General features: G+C 37.8%; 1 protein-coding gene across 3 annotated transcripts in view; it reads right to left on the bottom strand.

Annotated features, from left to right (window-relative positions):
- Nucleotides 1–17599, bottom strand: part of pax7b (paired box 7b) — a 58623-nt gene that overhangs the window by 31695 nt on the left and 9329 nt on the right. For all 3 annotated transcript variants that reach the window (XM_089124284.1, XM_039653137.2, XM_039653138.2), the window contains exon 5: nucleotides 99–295. In XM_089124284.1, the coding sequence (XP_088980410.1) occupies nucleotides 99–295 (197 nt within the window). The remainder of the gene's footprint in view (nucleotides 1–98; nucleotides 296–17599) is intronic.

The following is a 17599-nucleotide window of genomic DNA, read 5'->3' as shown; positions in this document are numbered from 1 at the left end:
TCTTGATTCAGTAAAACACATTTTGAACTGCATTTCAGTCAAACGATGTGTGTCTCTAGCAACTGCAGATACTACTTTAGTATTTGATAGTGTCATACCTGTACTCTGGCCTCCGTGAGCTTGGTTCTCTGGGCTAGTTCCTCTCTGGTGTAGATGTCTGGGTAGTGTGTCCTTTCGAAGGCCTTCTCCAGTTCTTCCAGCTGCTCGGCTGTGAAAGTGGTCCGACTGCGCCTCTGCTTCCTCTTCAGGGGCAGGTCCGGTTCAGACTCCACTTCCGAGCCTTCATCCATTCGACCTATCAGAGAAGATAGAGAACGAAAGAACTGAGTGCGATGTGAACACCACTATTGGAGTATAAGACCTCTCCTTTCCATAGAGATGCACTTCCCAGAAAGCTCTCTGCTCATGAACACTGTCAGGATCATACTAATTTTGATGTGTAAATGAATGTAGACCCCCCCCCCCCTCCCCACCCCACCAAAAAAAAAAAAAAAACAGATGGATGGCGGTGTGGTGAAATGTAATGGATTCATGTGGCTTTCAAGCGAATATTATTTCAATGCACAGCTATTTATATAAGCGAAGCTCTTGTAAATACAATCCCACATCAGTGCGCATCCCAGTTCGCCCCGAGGCCATTGAGGGAAAGGGGGGGAGTTAATCTCCACAGACCACCTTAGCGATCCTTGTACCAGTATTCTGTGCTAAAAATGAAACAAAACTGGCACTTTGCAAATAACTCAAGTATAAGATTGAGAATATTTCATTAAATGCCATATGCAATATATTCTTGCAGTCTTTAAAATATGAGCGGTGGATTATCTGTCAAATGCAGCCATGTCAACTATAGCATTTCTGTTTAGTGGTTAGCTGGAGAAAAGATGAGAAACAATAAGCCCAAATCTGATCTAATGTAAACCAGAGGTGTGTGGGTGGCAATTCAAGCTGAGTAGCTTAGTGATGAAACAAAAATGACACATTAGCTTATCCGTGCTGTGCAAAACAGTGACCTTTTATATAGGTGTGTGAATGTCATTGCTAACTTTGCAAATAATTGCAGCAGGCAATATTAATAGGTCTAGATTGATACTCACTAACAATAGAAGTTCCACATATAAGGACCATTTCCACATATAACAGGGAAGATCTTACAGCCTGTTTTTATCTTTTCATTTGAGTTGATTCCTTATTTATTTCCAGTTTGGCTGGCACTGGGCTGATCCTTGAAAATCCCTTCAGTAGCATTGGGGGCCTAGCTCGGCAGACACTGGCCTTAATCCAGGCCATGACTTCCCGCTAAATTGAAGCAATTCTACATTAGTGATGGCTGAACCCTGGCTTCTTATTGGCTAATGCTGGTGTGGGCTTCTAAGACTGGCCCCTCTGAATATGGTTGATTATATAGGAGCCGAGTGGGCTGCTCTCTGCCTTTCCTTATGCGTTAGGGATGTTTTTTTTTTTACCCAAATAATCGCAATTCATTCAAATAAATTCATTGAACTGTTTCAATATACAAAAGGTTCTTCAGATTATTAAAGAAAAAAAATCTTTTAACAACTGTTCCGTAAAAGGTTCTGTGGGGTACTGAAAATTGCTATTCTATGTCTTTGCTGTGGAAATTCCCTTTTGTAACCTTTTGTTTAAGTGCGTGTTGGTCGACACTCTTCTCTGTGTACTTTAGCATTAGCAGAATGAGTATTCCTTCAATTTTTTTAACAAAATAGACATTTTAACTGAAATGATCCTGGAATATAATCAAAATTAAATTGAATTAGGAAATCTCTATCAAAGTCCAGCCCTACACAATTTAACAGTGAGTTTTAGAACATATATTTTACACGATAAACATCCGCTTTTTACCTGGGTAATTGGAAAGACTCGGTACAGTAAGAACTGTTTTTATCAGGCTAGGAAAAGAGGGACTTGAGAAGTAATTCAATTACAGTAACACTTGTAGATGACAGCAGTTCTGTTCATTCTGATTCTACACCATAGGATTCTACACCATTCCACAGAATAAAACCCAAAAATGGATTAATTTAACCAAAAAAAAAAAGTATTTTTTAAATTATTCTGAATGATTTTACATTTCTACATATAAAGATGTCATGTTTTTCTTTGCCAGTCTCACCTGATATTGGTTTGGTTACAACAATAAATGCTAATCAAGGGCAACACCAGATTACAGAATGAATTCAAGTCACTATATTTGTTTGTTGGACAATTGGACAGTCCCATGAATATTGTACAATTGGACAGTCCCAAGTCCCAAAAATAGCCTCCAAACAAAAGCCCAACAATGAAAGAGCCATCAAAGTGGCTTCGACTCCAGGCCAGCTCTGTCTTTTAATTAAACAAGGAATTATGGGATTAAAGGGAGGTTCTCATTACAGGCCACTTGAGGAGTCCTCTGGTAGATGTCTTTTTGTCTCCCAGAGCTCACGCTCAGGAATTCCTGACGGATTACACATGGCCGTAGGACATGAGGCCGCATTAATTAAATCAATTCCTTTGCCTTTTCTTTTAAGATTCATTTTGCCCCTCATCCAAACACTCAGCTAAAAACATACTATAAGTATACATATAAATTGGAACTCATGTTCTTTAAATCCCTTTGTTGGTTTTGGAGAAATTGTGACGAAGTGATTTGGTTTTGACTCGCCATGACGACCACTTAAGGGTGGCACAGTGATCTATACTGATTGTTTTTACAAAAGGTAGCCACCTCTTTCATTGAAGACACAACATGGAATTTATTTTTCTTCCCTACATGCTGCTAGCGCTAATACGAAAAAGAAGTTTATTCAAGCGTTCTATTAGTATACTTATTTTAGTGGTAGAAAATCAAATTGACTACCGTTTAAAAGTTTGGGGACAATTATTTTATTCAAAGAAATTATTACTTTTATTCAGAATGGAATTCGGTTGACCAAAAGTGACAGTAAAAACGTTTTCAATTCGTCAAATTTTCACAAAAATATTAACAGCACAACTGTTTTCAACATTGTTAAGAAATGTTTCTTGAGCAGCAAATTAGCCTTTTACAATGATTTCTAAAAAAAAAATATCTTAAAGACCCCAAACTTTTAAACAGTGCATCTCCAGCCACAATTACCAAAGCAGAAATATTTTGAGCACAAGCCATCAGCTTCTCGGTTTCCCCACATTTTTACCTTCAGGCAGATGAATGAAAATCAGGGGTACAAAACTAAGAAACCCAATTTTAAAGTCTACAAGCTTGATGCAATGGTCCCTGCATGACTGATGACTATGTATTCTGCCACATCTCATTCTGCCCTTGTTACAACAATTACGATGTCATTTAGCTGCCATAACAGAAAACCCACAAGCTGCTCCTCAGCCAGCCCTGCAGAGACAGATAAAACCAGAATAAGTTTGACAGCACTCTCCTGCTAAAGGTCAGCATCTATCGCTCTCCCACTCGTAGTATAATGAGGACAGGATTATGGAAATGAAACAGACGCTGATGCAGATATGCGTCTAAACCTGGACCTCATCTTTGTCTCTGCGAGATCCCGCGATTGACATGCTGGGTCCCATCACACGAATGAGACCATGGCAAGTACCCAGATCTGTCGAATGTGCTGCGGCATAAATATAACGGAGTATGGAACATTTTGTCTCAGACGGCCTGGAGCAGACAGCAGCGAAAGCTTTTGAATGAAAGGTAAATAGAGCAAAAACTGGGTTTTAAAAAGAAAAAGAACACTTTGGCCAAACCACTAATCGGAAAAGAACAGGAACGTTTAATTACAATAAGACGACACTCTTAAATCTATTAAAAAGTTGAGGGGATGCTGATAAAATGTTTTTTATCTTAAAATGTGAGCTTAATTAAAAAAATTCCCTGTGAATATTATTCCTTTATCCATGTAGTCCTCCAGGGTTCCCAGGATATTGTTCAACTCAATATGTTTCAAGCAAAAGGATGCAAAAACACGGCATGATTTTCGAACCGAACAAGATAATCTGACAGCAAATGAGCGATGTTTTCATTCAAACAAGCTCTGACAAGAACCCAAATCCTATTATTTTCCGAACTTAAAATTGTCTCTTTGCATCCCTTCAGTTATTAAGAGTGAACGTGCCCCATGGGATCAACCTGATTTGAAGCACTTACACATCAAAGGCAGTTAATCAGAGGAGAATTGGCCTAATATATCTTGAATAGGAATTCGATTAAAAGCCCTTTGGTGAAACTGAACCAGAAGAGTGGCTGTAACACTTTCAACCTGATTCACGTAGATTTGCTTCATACAGCCAACCTGACTGAGCTTTTTTTGTTGACAGCTGGGCATAAAACTCTGCGGACAGTGATTAACCGCTACGGGTGAGGAGTGACTAAGGCCAAAGAGAAGTCATGACCACCCAACATAAGCCTTCAGACCACTTCCATCACCGATGAGCCTGTGAGCAGATGGGATATTCATCATCACGGCCACACTCAGACCTCTTTCTCCTCTCTGTTGTCTTTTTATTTTCATTCCCTCATTCTCCCTCTTTCTCTCTCTCGCCCTAACCTTTCCTGCCACAGTCTCTGTGTAAAGAACTAAAGGGCCTGGGGTAAAGTGTTCGTCCACAGCTGCACATTCCACTAAGCTTAGCATGGTAGCACACATTTACACATTTGTCTTCATCAGAGTTGGCTCTCAAAACAATATTGTAGTCAGGTTGGTCCGGTATTTCTGAGGCACACAACTGGTCTTCTTGTTTCCAACACACGAGAGTCCAACTGGGCAAATCCCACCAATGATTGTCCCATTTATTTCTAAATTATTACACATATAAATTCAGATGTGGATCTATTTACAACCGTTTCATTCAAACATATCTGCTCTCTCGGGTTATATGAATAAAATACTGTATATATCCTTGCAGCCGCTTGCACAGTCATTTGCTCTTGCTTCCAAACAATCTGCGATTTAGGGTTATAAAAACCATAACTTCCTAAAGATAATGTCTGTGGTGTTTGCCAATCTCCACAATGCAAGGAGGTTCTAGGTCGTTATTAGTGATACACCTAAATTTTGATAAACAAAAAACAATTTGACTGCAACAATAAAAACTAATTTTCCGTTTAGCCAAAATCATTGATCGAAACAGTGATCAAAGACACGTTTGGACTATTTCAGTGTCTATTTCGTACACACAAAATGGACTACAAGTAAACATGTTAGCAGAGTAGTAGCTCAGCTGCATTACACAGTGGCCCAAAATTATGATTATTAATTATTATTATTATAATAAGTAAAATTACAAATGTACAACTAAAATATCGACAGGTGGCGAACAATTGTACTACGACTGGTTTATCATCTTTAAACACTACACCCTGAGCAGCATAGGGAGTACAATTGCCCAGTCACACAAATTTAAATACAGAAAATGTATTTCCAGTTTTGGGCTATGACTGAAACATTTCTCAACTTTATCTCCTGTCTATAATAAAAGATTTTTAGAGTGCAGACAATTACTTTTTCTTTTCTTTTTTTTTTTTTGCATTTTTTGGCTAAAAAAATACTTTAATTTTGGTGTTTTAATTTAGCTGTAAGTTGGTTGCTATGTGGTTGCCCAAGTTAAAAGATGCCATCCCATAGTCTCTATGTTATTATGGGCCTTAGAGGACCCTTTTTCAGTGTCAGTCAATGATATTGTTTTCACTGCCTTATTGTCCAATAATCATACATTTAAAAAGCCAAAGTTTGATGAATCATTTATGTTTGCAGCACAATGTAGGATAGGTTATGTGTCACAGTTTAATACCTATAAGGTTAGGAATTTACATAATAAAAGTATGAGCAAAAGTAAAGTAATGGTGATGTTACTTATTAATTTGGGTTATCCAAAGATGAATCAAATCAAAACTTTAAAAAAGGTCAAACTTTATAGCCTTTATTATTCAACACTACTAGTTTTTTTTTATTATTATTATTAAACTGAATACTACATACAAAACCAAAACACAATAGTCCTGCTCAGTTCAGATTTGCTTTCTGCTTCACATCCATTAATTTCCATGGAATAAAAGAGGGAAAGCGACGTAATTTTGGCTCCCACAACAAACAATTAGCTCTCTTTTCTTTTTGTAGCATTCAAAAACATTTGAGAGAAAGAGAGGGAAGATGTGAAGGAGAGGTGATGGGTGATGCTCTTTTATAGGTCCTGTCATGTGTATGAAGGCTCAGTGGGCTTTTTGTCCAGCGTGCCTGTGTGAGAGTGTGCTCACCTTAAACAACAGAGAGACTCGGGGGCCTCCGTGGCCTTTCAGGCCCAATAGAAGACGCACCTTAGGGGGCCATTTAAGCCTGAAAAGAGGCCTGACAACCCTGTGCAGCTCTGAGGGCATCAATAAATGCTGACATATTGACTCTCTGTGCCCAAGCTCCACTGGAAAATGCTGCCTGAATATGAATCCATTTAGGAGCAGGGGAAAGGGGGTTCGCTGTGTAGAGAGACAGCGAGATGGAGACTCTAAGGATGGCTTGTGTCTCTTGGGTTTTGAACGTTCTGGAATGTGGTAACTGAAAGGGAGTTTTGACAATGAAACTATAACTATTGACAGATAGGATAAAGAATGTGGAATATTTTAGGATAATAAGACCTACTTTGGATATCATGTTAAAGAAATCATGTTTTGCTTTAGTTATCAGATCCACACAGAACATGAATGTGAAGATCACATCTGTTCTGCTGTATTAGTTGAATTTCGCTACACTGCTGTTTAAGAACAACTCTGAAATGGTTCTTAAAATATCTTTAGGCAATTGGGAATGGGGGGGGGGTTCTTTATAGATATGTGCAGCGCTTGTCAATTTGGTGGGAAGTGCTGACTTAACTTGGTCAATGGAAGCCGGAGAGAGCTCTAATTTAGTTTCTGCGAGAAACTGAAAGGCAGGTGTCCATTTACTTCCCATCTCATTCTTTCTTTTTCATATTGAGTTTTCATTTCCTGGGATTGAGATCCTGCTAATTGAGGTCAAAAGCAATCAGCACCGTGGAACTTAATCAAATATCTAAAAGGTGAGAAAGACGACAAAATCAGCCATTTAACCTACCGTGCCTATAGCTTATTAAACTACAGCGTGTGTGTGTGTGTGTGTGTGTGTGTGTGTGTGTGTGTATGTGTGTGTGTGTGTCAGAGAGGACCGAAAAATGTGCATAATTTATCCTTCAGCACATATCAGTTAGAACAGGAATCTGTACACCATGTCAGATTTTAACTGCCCCTCATGATACATTATAAGCAGAAAATTAATTTACTCATCTTCATGTTGTTTCAAACTGAAACAAATACTTTAAAACAATTGTTGCCCAGAAATCCTTAGTAAATTCCAACAAATAATTACAAAGAAATGGCAAGTAACAGTATTAATCTTGAAATTGAAGTAGAAAGACTGCAACAGTATTTTCTTGTAAAACGTACTCTAACGATCTTTACTTTATTCTCAAGTTCAAATTCAATGACTTTGTCTCTTGTATGGAATACAAAAAATATATATTTAGAAAAAAAAATCATTTTTGTCCATATAAATACTGTATATGGTACAATGTTATTTTGGGCCCATTTTCTTTCATTGTAGAAGAAAAAAAGAAAGTCATAGAGTGAATAAATACATTTTCTGTTTTTGAGTGAACTATCCCGTTCCCCAGTCATAAATATTAGAACTAGCTCTGACACAAAATGACATTGTAAATATCCATTGGCCTCAGATAAAAGTTTCCTTGCATTACCGCAATAAAGTAAATTTGCAGAAAACTTTATGCTTCTCCAAGTGTGGCCTTCCCTGTAAATACTTACAGTAAAACTGGCGCTGAACTTAATTCCATCCTCACAAAGATGTTTGTGTTATCATGGCTTTATGTCTTAGCAAACTACCATTTATTAAATGCAAAGCCTTTATCCGCTTTTCCCAGCGGTGGCGTGTGTCTCTTCTTGAGATAAAACAGTTGCATAAACAAAAAAAATGCTGAATGTCAATTTTACCACTGACTTAGCTTATGGGAAATAAATCTTAATATATCAATGTGAGCTTTAAGTGGACAGCCTAGGGCTTAAATACAAATGCCAAAAGTGAAAATAAATAATAATAAAAAGGCATAATCATATTTCCTAAAGAAAAGCAAATAAATAGTCAGAGATGAAGAAAAAGTGATTTGAAATGCATCTATATAGTGCATCTTAAAGAAGAGGTAAGCTTTTTTTTGAGCGGTCTGTCAAAACACAGACCGTTTAACATAAATGAGGGGCTCTGATGTCTTTACGTGCAAACCTGCTAAATACAATTCAATGGGGGGGGGGGGGGGCATAATAATTCAACACTGCAACACTGCACCCTGAACAGTTTTGAAATGACAAATCTCATATCATGAGATGCAAAAAACTGTGAGCAGTAGTTGCTTTTGTATACTGCAGGGTGAGAGAGAAAAAAAGTCCATGTGGAAAGAGTAGCCTGAAGAAAAACTGACAATGGCTGCATAAATAAGCCCATTAGTTAAAAATGTACGACAAGTGCCCTGTTTGAAGCCAGCATGGGGAGAGGGGAGCGGGCTAGACTCCCTCACAGCTGCCTGGCCCCTCTGCTGCTCTCACACTGCCCAGCACATTCACCATTTAAGTTGGTGGAAAAAATCTGAGCAAATTTCTGATTTGCAACACTCTAGGAACATGTTTATTGTCTTTGTGTGAGTGCAAAACACACATATAAATAAAGCTAATGAAGAATCTCGGGGTGAAGCCGCTAAAGAGCATAAAATGAGAAATTTTATGGCCATAAGTAGCGTGGGCTGACGCTGATTTTTAAGCCATTGGACCATGTTGTTCGGCACTAATCACGGGACTGATACAGCGCAATTGCCCTCCTCACTTAATTACTATTACCTATAAAATGGGCCATGCTTGGGCAGATTTCTAAGGGTATTTTTTTGACCAGAACATATAATGGAAATGCCAACAGTTATTCGTAACCATGGTCTTTAGATTGAAAATCTAACTTCCACCATGAGAATTTTAAGGTTAAAAGACACTTTAAAGGGCTTTACATAACACCGTTTAACTAAAAACAGAAAACTTTTTATTTGTTTTGGCAGCTCATTTACAAATCAGCGTCATTTTGGGGGCACGTTTTTGAAAATTATTCAGTTATTGTTTTCGTGCAAACTGCAAAACCATGATTTTTTTCAAAACGATTAGTAATGCGCATATTACGTGAACAGTCTATATAGGTGCATACACTCTTAAAAATGCAGGGTTATTTTAACCCAATTTTGGGTCAAATATGGACAAACCCAGCTGTTGGGTTAAATTTATAAATTGCATTTTTTAATCCAACAATTGGGTTTGTCCATATTTGACCCAAAATTGGGTTAAAACAACCCAGCATTTTTTAGATTGTAGTGTTTCTTTACAAAGTGGCATCACCACCTAGCAGGCCTAGCATGCAAAAGGCCAATTTATACTTCTGCGTAGGGTGCACGCAGTAGGTACGGCATAGAATACGCATGGACGCGTACCATACCGCGTACCCTTCGCCGTAGCCTGACGCACACCTCCTCAAAAATGTAACTACAAAGATCTGTGATTGGTCAGCTTGGTAGCATCGCATTTCCTCCTACGCATTTTCGCACGTACCATCTTGCGCTCCTCCGATGTCTTCTCTCATTTCTGCCTAGTTTGTAGTTTTACTAATTTCACTAAAATTAACAGTTTTTCCACCTCAATAAGCTCCAACTCCAACATGATCCGCTCTCTTTCAGTCGCCATTGCTTGTAGTAATCTAGCCGCGAGGAATCCACAATGGAACATTAAAACCCTCCGCAGCCAACTAGCGTTTCGGAGCAGTACTGCAGAGCAACCAAGACCTAAACGCAGTAGTATGAATGCTCACAACGGCGTCGCCTACATGCGTAGCCTACACTACGGTGTACCCTTGACGCAGAAGTATAAATTGGCCTTAAGACAGCGTTTTTAGTCATTTTCACTGATGATCCGTGTGAACGAGGATCGTTTTGACAACTTTGTTGTCTGTACGCGAAAAACGCGAGGGAAACCTTTTCCGTTTTAAACGCATCATGTAAATGTACCCTTATATTACTGTGCTGACTTTGTATCTTGAGCCAGATTGAGTAATCTGTGAAGATCTAGTGACTAATTTATTGCTCAAGACTAAAACAACAATCAAAACAAAAATTGTATATTATCATAATTATATGTTATAATTTCACAATAGATGGCATTTCATCCTAGAGAGATTCATCAACTTGTTAGCAGATACAGCTAATTATGGTGTAAACAATGTGCCGCAATCAAGTAATTAAATCAATTTTCAGTATCAATTCCCTTACAAACATAGCATCTTCCAATACAATTCACACAAAACAACTATAATGAGGAAAACACATAAGTCACTTGTTTGTACACATCGCTCTGTTTCTGAAAGACTTGTTTTTGGAGCTGGCAATGTGAAAGCAATTTCTCTCATTTTTTAGCCAAAACTAAATTGGTTTGATTCATGTCTAAAAAGAGTCAACATTGTGGACCGGAGAAGAATGTAATTAACGTGCCAGACAGAAAGCAATGCATGCTCCCTCAGCTTTCACTGTCCTCTTTATGGAAAAAAATAACTCAATATACAGTAGATGTGATATGTTGTTTGTTAAAGGGACAAGTAAACAAGGCTGCTTGAAAACAACACAGAGAAGACAACCAGAATGAATGCTAGTCTAAAACAAAGAAGTTACAGAAAGAAACAAAGTTTCTTGCCTTTTTTTTTTTTTAACATCAAACTGCCTGAACATGACAACTAAATATTTAGCAATAAACTCAAAATAAAGACAGACATTAGACACTGCCAATAATCTAAACTATTAAATAAATAAATGTTGTGTCTCGTGCTCTTTTAATTGCAAACAAGCATTTGAAAATAAAATATGTTTAGTTATTTGGTGAAATGTAGATTGTTAATTTATTCAAGCAGTGCTATTTAGCAGATATGGCACTAAAGTTGAAAAATTAAACACATGCACCACGTGTCAACATTTTGAAACCTTAAACCTTTACATGGAAGCCCAATAAATCCCATTGCCTGCATTAAGACAAAATTCAAATCCTACAAACAGGCAATTTCAAGTCATTCACTTGGAAAATGCTCTGTTTAAAATGTCAAAAGGAGGGTGACTCTTTTCTTGTGCTCTTAGATTACCATATTTCTCTCAGGCTTGTGACACCTGCAGCCCACTGAGGGCGTGCAGAACATAGGACTTTACTTCAAACAGCCCAAAAGGCTGTGGGTTTGGGTATTGACTGGGACTGAGCTCGTCCAGCTTGGACCCCTCCTACCGCAGATGTACATTAATGCAGGAGAAATACAAATCTGGGCAGCAGAAAGAAAGGCAGTTCCTTTTAACATGCTGTTGTCTAGCTTGATCGTGTCAGTTTGAGGGAGCCCATTCAAAGGTATTCATGCATCTGCTTTTGACGAACAATGGCAGCTAGTTTATAAACTGTCTCTTTTGGCTGCCTAAAGGCTTTAGACACCATTGTTTTGCTCCTCTTAATAAACTTTTGGAGGAGTTCATCAACTTGCCTGAATAGCCACGCAGAGAGGCCAAAGACACAAAATAACAGACGGTTGGCTTTCCCCTTTTCTTTCTCCCTTTTGAAGTGACTGTCTTTAAATCAGGAAAGAGGGCTGTCAGACACCAGAATAATTTTTGGTCAAACAAAAAAGCAAACCGCAGCAGGAACAAAAGTTAATTCACTGAAGAATGGAGGACTTGACTTTATTAATGAAACTGATAGAGGTGCACCTTGAAACATGGTTTAAACTCTCTAACATCACATGGTAGATTTGTTCTTACATTAATTAATGAGCTAAATGATCATTAATGGCCTCGTGTATGCAAATCTTGATGGGATTTTAGTCAGAGCAGCTTGATTTCAAGGCTACTTTATTTAGAACTTTTTGGCGTATTGGTCAAGTAAAAACGTTTACTAAAAATTAGTCTAAAATTCAGGCCAGAAAAAACAACAACAACACTGAAATAGACAAATGAGTTCACTTTTTAATTTTTGCTTATTTAAATTGTTATTAATAAAATAACAGAGCCATACTTTTTGTCTTAGTTCTTAAAAAAAAAAATAAACACATTATGGTCAATAGGCTATTTCGACAGAGCCAATCCCGTTATTTTTGTCTATCCAATGACCCTAAATTAATAGTGTTTATTTGGCGCTTTTGTACATGGACACCTGCAGTGGATAAAAAATGTCGGAGCAAATACTCATTTGCCCAAAACACATACGTGGACCTATACGTATCAACATTTGTGCTCAAAAAGTTTTAGATCTATCGGCAAATGGTTACTTTTGCTTTGGTCTGTTTATGAGTGCCCTGAACCACGTTTGGCACTCCTTCTTTGTGGAAGGATTCCCTTTTGTTAGATGATCAGTCTCCCATTGGGTCTCCAGACAGGATTCTTGGCATTTGTCGGCAAAAATGAAAGAAGGATTAAGGAATGGCTACTGAACACTCCATGGTAAAGGAGAGCAGCAATTCCCCCGATTCACCCCCCTCCCCACCCTTCCACTTTGGTTACTCCTCTTTTCGTATATTTGTATTCCCAAAGAGGCCATTAAAGCTGGTTTGAAAGCGATACGAACAATAAGATCAAAATCAACAAGTCGCGTCGTATGTTGAACGTTTGCAAGTCTCTGTTTCCTTAATTTAAACACCCATAAGGGGCAATTAAAGCATACAAATATATTAATTACCTTTTTGCCAATAATTCCGTATGATTTTTTTACGCATATCCTTTATTGTTGAAATGCGTTCATTTGGTTATTTTTACTCGCGGTTAGCCTACTCAATAGCCTACATTCCTAATTTTTTTGCAGCTACAGCCTGCTATAAAATATTAGCTGTCATGCTACGTTCACGTAGTTTCAGAAATAAGGCTAGCCTAACAGTTGGCTTAATTAGTTCTCAACCGATCCGCGTTGCTGATTTCGAAATGGTATTTAGATGTATTTTGGACTAATGAATGAAACATCTAGGTTTTTAAATGGGGTCACCAAGAGTCCCGTGCTCTTCCACTCATAGGCTACATACAGGGCACCGTATAGCGCTAACGTGATGGTGAGTCCAGTCCAGGGCATCAAAAACACTTTTGTGAAATTACTTTGGAAGCCCGGAGGCCAATACTTTTATTAGTGTCAGCAGGAGTTTTCCCCTAGTCGTCTGTTAGTTTTGTTCTTCTGGTCTAACAGGATGCCAGCACCCCCCAACTCTATAGCACAGTGCAAATCTCTGACATCTAATTGAATGATTGCCCAAAACATCCTATAGGTTGCAGGTAGCTATGTCATGACTTCCTATTTGAAAACGTATTGGTTTCTTTATTCGTTTTGATAGTTATTGAATGGAAAAGGAGGATTATGCGCAAGCTTACTTTTACGGGGGAAAATCGCCATGTCTTACAGTGGACATTTCAATGTAAGACCTTTAACAAATAAATAAATTATAAAGGGGGTAAAACAGCTGATATCTAAAAGCCATTCGCCTATGTGCCCTGAGATAGGCTAGTCCTTGTCCCACATGGCAAGAAATATTTTAATTAATAGACAGGCCGTCTTGAAAGCAGCACTGGCAGTCTGTAATATGATGAACTCCCATTGTCGTGGTGTCACCAATGTTTCCGATAAGAAAAAGCACCCAAGGATCAAAGACTAAGCCTCTCAATTTCCTCCAGCCTCGACTTTTCTGCACCTACTTTCTATTTTTTTTTTTTCTCCTTCCTCTCTCCCTTAAACATCTGAAACACACAAAATCCTTTTCACTGCATATAGGATCCGCCCCAGGTTAACAGGTCAGCAAAGCTGTTGAAAATAATTACATATTAATATTCTGTCCAAGGGAACTTGCGGAATCTTTTGACATTTTCTAAATGATTAACGTCAAATTTATATTCTGTGATGACGCTATTTAGACTCTTCGTCTCGAATATTTCTCTCGTAGAGGGAACACAATATTTAGAAATATTTATTAAGCAATCCACATCCTAATCAATGATAGACGTAAATAATCTATAAAAACGATCCCAAAACGAATTCAAGGAGAGAGGTGTAAACATGATTTTTAAAAGCTGTCAAAAGATGTGAGGAAAAACAGAAACTCGACATTTTCCGACATTCGAGTGGTTCCACGAATTAAAGATTTGGTGCAGGCCTGGTTTTTGTATGAACTTCATCCTGGGTATACGTTTGGAAAATAATTTCCTCAGCAAAGTGCAGGACTGAAGTTAACTAGCATGTAATTCAGTTACATTGCAAATGTTTCACGAGGCAATGTCGTTGACACTAAACAGGCGCTCTGGTGTCATGATCTCTGGATTAGCATATTTCACAGTCTCATCATTAGACGATGATCGTACAAAGAGATTGCTTATATAAACGTCAGACTTGTTCTGTTATTCGACAGAATTCTTACTGCCTCTCGTTGATGTTCAACAACAGTTTTATTAAGGCATAGATGTGCATTTTAATAACATCTGCTAAGCATGCGAATAGCAGGAAACGCTTAGCAGTGCCCACGTTACAACATTACCTACATTTTACTTTGATTAATTATGTCTAACTAACTGTGAAAAGAGAAATGTATAATTAGAAGCTACACATAATAGCCTATTACACATGAACTTATTCTAACGTATTTTGTATTAAACTATAATTCTGTGAATACACATTTAGGCTATTTGGATACTGTTTAATAATCATAATAATAATAATTATGTATTATTATTATTGTTATTATTATTATTACCAAACGCCCCCCATCTCAAACTTCCAATGAAATGTGTTGGCTATAGCAGTGGGAAAGGGGAGGTTAATCCGAGTTTAATACATTGATGCACAGCGCAGGACCGCGGCTGTGATGATTGTGTTATCTCTTCCCAACATTTGGGTCTCCCTCAATTTCAGCCCAGCCAAATAGCTGCGAGAAAGTGCAGATGGAGTGACTCTCGATGCCTGAGGAAAAAATATTAATAGCTAAATAACTTCCCCATACTTTCACTAAATCTCTCTCTCTTTCTCTCTCTCTCTCCTCCCATTCCAGACGGATTTGTTTGAAGTGGTCTCCCGACTCATCCTATGGTCTTCTTTCTTCAAACGAAGCTTATTTCAAAGTCTCAAGTATACAGTAACTTCAGTTTCTTTACAAATATCTGGGAAGTACCCGCTTGCCAACACTTTGCATTCTTTCGATGTAATTGGTATTCGGCAGCATTCTCGAAAAGAATGACGAATGTTCATTAAACATTCATTAATGCCGCCTTCATCTGCCATCGCAATTATCGTAAATAATCTATAGTTTTATAGTTAAAAAATTGGACATGAACGCCCTCTCAAGTCAAAAGTTGAATGCGATGAGCTCGTAATCACGACTTCAGAAGTGCACGTGAAGGCAAATAGGCCTATCCGCCACACAGCAAAAAGAAAAAAAGAAAAAGAAATTCATTTTTGCATATTTTAGTTTATTATTTTAGTAATTTAATAATATATCATTATCAGGTAAAAAAAAATGAACGTAATTCACCGTTTGAACGATATCGTTCTTGTGGGATTAGTCCCTAAACGCCAATTTGTTTAACCGGCTGATGTCAAATGGGCAAATCAGTCAATCTCCATTAATTGGCCGAAAAATTTTTCTCGGGGTCAACTGACATTTTATTGGTCGAGAAGGCTAAATCACCACATGTGTGCCCGCCTTTCATAGATACAAACACTGATTTAAGTGTTAGCCTATGTGAATGTCAGAATGTGAAAAATAGGAGCACAACAACTGTGAAAATTCGTTTACAAAATGACAGGTATGCTGTGGAGACAGCTCATTTTAGAAGTTAGGCTACTAAATAGACAGACTTATGTTTTAAAACAGCATGATTAGACCCATTTTTAGACAAATAGTGGGGTTTTGGCTTGGTTATGATGCCAGGACCCTCTTCTCTTTGTTCAATAATTTCACACCCATAGTAATACAAAACTGTCCAATTTATCCACAAATAGTCTGCTTGGGGTCTCATTAATTTGTCATGTATTTGTGCGTCAAATCAACTAAACAAAAAAAAAATACAATCAACAAATATACGAACAAGTGTGAGAAAGGGGGAAAAAAATCTCAAGAAATTGTGCCGAAGGCTAGCCAGTGAGGGCCGTTTAAAGATGAAAGTGAAGAGAAAGAAAAGGCTCAATTTAATCTGCTTTAAAACCTTTCAAAATAACGTTGTGCTTGGAACTCAGGCAGTGAGAGCTGATTGGGGATAAATAAGTTTCTTGCTATGCCTTTGAGCTATTACACCCATCTCCAACACAGCCGCTTGTTCAAAAGACACGTTTTCATTATGAACTCTAATAAGTCTTAACATTATTAAATGCCAGTTGGATGATCAAGTGAAACAAGCCCCGAGAAAAAAATATTTTTACGTCTTGAAAAACATTGCATTTTATCCCCATCTCACTTGTATGACACTGGATAAAGCTAAACGTGAAAAGACATTTCACAAGACAAATGTGGAGTAAATTTGGAAATGTAAATAAACATGGGGCTACTGATATTTAGGCTACACAAATTATTCATGAATCCTAGCAGAAATGCATGCATTCATAAGTTTTAAATAGGCCTATTCATATTCTCAAACCACAGCGTTTAAGGCAATAGCAAAAATTTCTAATCACGGATTGTCACTTCGCATATCCGTAATCCAATAGCTGTGGCTCCTGCTGGCCATAAAGTCCACAGAGGTTGTATGAGGGTTTTGGGTTGCGCGCACGCACACATACGCGTAAACACAAACGTGGGTTCTAAAACGATACAAATTTGAGATCAATCGAGCCCACAGTCATGTTAAAGGCCATTTTAAATAGTGCAGAATGTATCCTCTAAATAATAAAAAGCCATTTGCCATATTTCAAAAATGAAAACATTATTATTTTCATGTAAAAATAGAAAGAATATTGACGAATTTCCTATAGCCAACCAATAACCGATTAATGTTGCATTAATTTTAATGCTGAAATAACATAAGCGTAATGACGGGCCGAGCACCTCCTAAACCACCTCTCTAAACGTCAGCTATAGAAACACAATAGTGATTCCAAAAAGAGCAGTGGGCATTTCCAAACAAGAATAAAACATTTTGCACCCTCCAAATCTCATTCTATTCCAACAGACGATTCCATAATATTACAAAACTATCTACCAGCAGGGTGTATTGAATAATTCATCTCTCTATAGTCCTCCTCTTGGCCTTTTGTTAAAAGTTTTTCCCCCCCTTTACCGGTTTTTGAATGTGAAAGGAAGGCTTCATTCCTTCTTTCGAAACCTTGCTTTAGAGTCCTCGCTCCAAAAGAACTTCAGTGAAGCAAAGATCTTTGGACTGAGGTTCATCTTCAAGTGTAAAAAAAGCGACTGTCTCAAAAGGAAAATGTTTTTTTTAGCACTATAATTTTAAGCAAACAACACGATTTGTATTTTTGTGGTTAATTATTCTACCGAGATAAAAACATTGGACACGGCCTCAATAG

The sequence above is a fragment of the Pimephales promelas genome, chromosome 20 (assembly GCF_988280905.1).
Source record: "Pimephales promelas chromosome 20, fPimPro1.hap1.1, whole genome shotgun sequence".
NCBI lineage: Eukaryota > Metazoa > Chordata > Actinopteri > Cypriniformes > Leuciscidae > Pimephales > Pimephales promelas.
The sequence above is the reverse complement of the archived record's forward strand: the minus strand, read 5'-3'. Positions and strand labels throughout refer to the sequence as shown.